This window comes from Austrofundulus limnaeus, unplaced genomic scaffold, assembly GCF_001266775.1.
Source record: "Austrofundulus limnaeus strain Quisiro unplaced genomic scaffold, Austrofundulus_limnaeus-1.0 Scaffold2146, whole genome shotgun sequence".
NCBI lineage: Eukaryota > Metazoa > Chordata > Actinopteri > Cyprinodontiformes > Rivulidae > Austrofundulus > Austrofundulus limnaeus.
The window spans coordinates 9776-11850 of record NW_013954548.1 but is presented as its reverse complement, the minus strand read 5'-3'; the positions used below and the strand labels follow the sequence as shown (position 1 = coordinate 11850).

General features: G+C 39.7%; 1 protein-coding gene across 1 annotated transcript in view; it reads right to left on the bottom strand.

The window, feature by feature from the left end:
* LOC106537139 (polypeptide N-acetylgalactosaminyltransferase 10) overlaps positions 1–2075 on the bottom strand; it is a gene marked incomplete at its 5' end in the record, with an annotated part of 25073 nt that overhangs the window by 13652 nt on the left and 9346 nt on the right. Inside the window, 2 exon segments of the mRNA XM_014034512.1 lie at positions 174–357; positions 887–1072. Coding sequence (XP_013889966.1) covers positions 174–357; positions 887–1072 — 370 coding nt within the window.

The window sequence follows — 2075 nt, the reverse complement described above, 5'->3', positions numbered from 1 at the left end:
CCTCGTGTCACTTTATGTTCAACAAATTGGGCCCTGAGGTCAAAAAGGTTAAGAACCCCTGGTTTATAGAGCGTTGCAAAAAAAACCAAACTCACGTTTCTCAGGCCCTGAACATGGCTGAATGGAAGGCCTTTAACAAATCAAGTTTACTGACTTCCTGTATTGAAACTCACTCAAACGGTTCGGTCGGGTCGTCCCTCTTCATCTCAGGAGGAATGGGGATCCTCTTGTAGTACATCTCCCAGTCAAAGGCCCCCCGCATGGCGTCCCCCGCCTGCGTGCCGTAACCAAAGTTATCGTGGTCGATGACGTCYATCATGGGACACACGATGGTCTTCCTGTTCTGGGCGATCCGGTCTAAAGAGACAAAAATATAAATAAAACTATGACTTGTGTTTGTTGTCAAGAAAACATGAAGTGTAAATCTAAAATCTCTCACATGATTAACTTTTTAAAAGTTTTTCTTTCTTATTTGCTCGATAACCTGTCACAGCCTAACCCTAATCCTAACCCTAATCCAGCAATGGCATTCCACCATATAAATCCAGGCAAAAGATCTACTGGTCCTGACAAGATGGGGCTTTAAAAAACAGGCACACACACACACATTCCAAAATTCATTCAATGATAAATATTCATGAATGGAGCAAAACTGGTTGCACAGGTCCTGGTGACAGCATCTTAGAATAGTTTATTATTAAAGACGTAATAAAAAGGATTCAACAAAATGATAAATAGTAAATAATTACACAAACAAGCTGTGACACCAACAACAGAGGAGGAGCAGCAGGTGTAGTCTGACAGGGCTGGAGCAGGAAGATAAGAACATGATGAAAATGGTAAATGTTTCAAAATAAAAGCCTGAAACCTGAGACGTGTTCCTCACCCAGCAGAGGAGGCAGCCAGTTGATGTTGGCCTCGCAGTGAGAGTCCAGGAAGGTGATGACCTCGCCTTTAGCCGAGGAGGCTCCCAGCAGCCGGGTCCGGATCAGACCCTCCCTCTTCTTGGTCCTCAGGATCCGAACCTTGGCCATCCGGGTCATGTACTCCTCCAGCGCCTCCTTCAGGTGCTCTGCAGGACAGAGGATCGATTACAGATCATCTGATCCAGGTTTTCATTGAATGTAGTGAAGTGGAAGAAATATTTTATCACTTTCAACAAACAATAATAGTTTACGAGACAAACACTAGAGTTTGTTTTGAAGTCTCTGCTAAAACCTTTTCAGTCTGCTCAGTTAACCAGGCTGCAGCACGTCAGACACACAAACCAATAAGCTTTTCAAAAACAAAATAAAAGCTTGTTTGCAGCCATAAATTACCTCGCATCAGTTTCCTTTCAGAAGAATAGAGGCTTGTTTTGCCCAGGATGTTCTAAAGTGGCTGTTTAAAAAAAATAGAAAAAGAAAATGTTTTGTTTGCTTAGATAATTCTTTTTTTATTATTGTTATTTTCTTGTAGGCTTAGAGATTCTGTTCTCAAATAAATCTCAGTTTATGTAACCAGAAGAAAAATGCAGAGTTTAATTGGTGTAAAAACACCAATATGTTCCTGCAGGAAGCCTAAGTCCGTCATTAAATGTTTTAAATGTTGTATTTAAACACAGCTGCAGAAAACAGTGCAAGAAAGACTTGTTTTCCATCTAAACCTGGTCGTTTTCTGAGAACAAGCAYAGTGTAAACAGAGGCTGTTATATTGAGATGAACATTTGGTGGCATCCCCGACCCGAGCAGAACCTCAGGAATAAACATGTTTTAATGTGAAACATCCTGAGAATTATCAGAACCAACAAACCCTGCAGAACTCCGTCTGAGCCGCTGATTACAGCCCAACTAAACTAAACTAAACCTGTAGAAACACGTGAATTAAACTGTGGGATCATCCAGCTTCAGCTCTGAATATGTGGAATAATGAAAAATAGGAATATATGTTAGACTGACTTTAAGAACTGTTGTTATTGCTTTATAATATATATTTTAAACATTTTAGTTTTATTTAAAAATGTATTTCATAAAAAATCACACACAATAATGTAAAAGAAAAAGTGAAAAAACAAGTGAGGAAAAAAATCTCATATC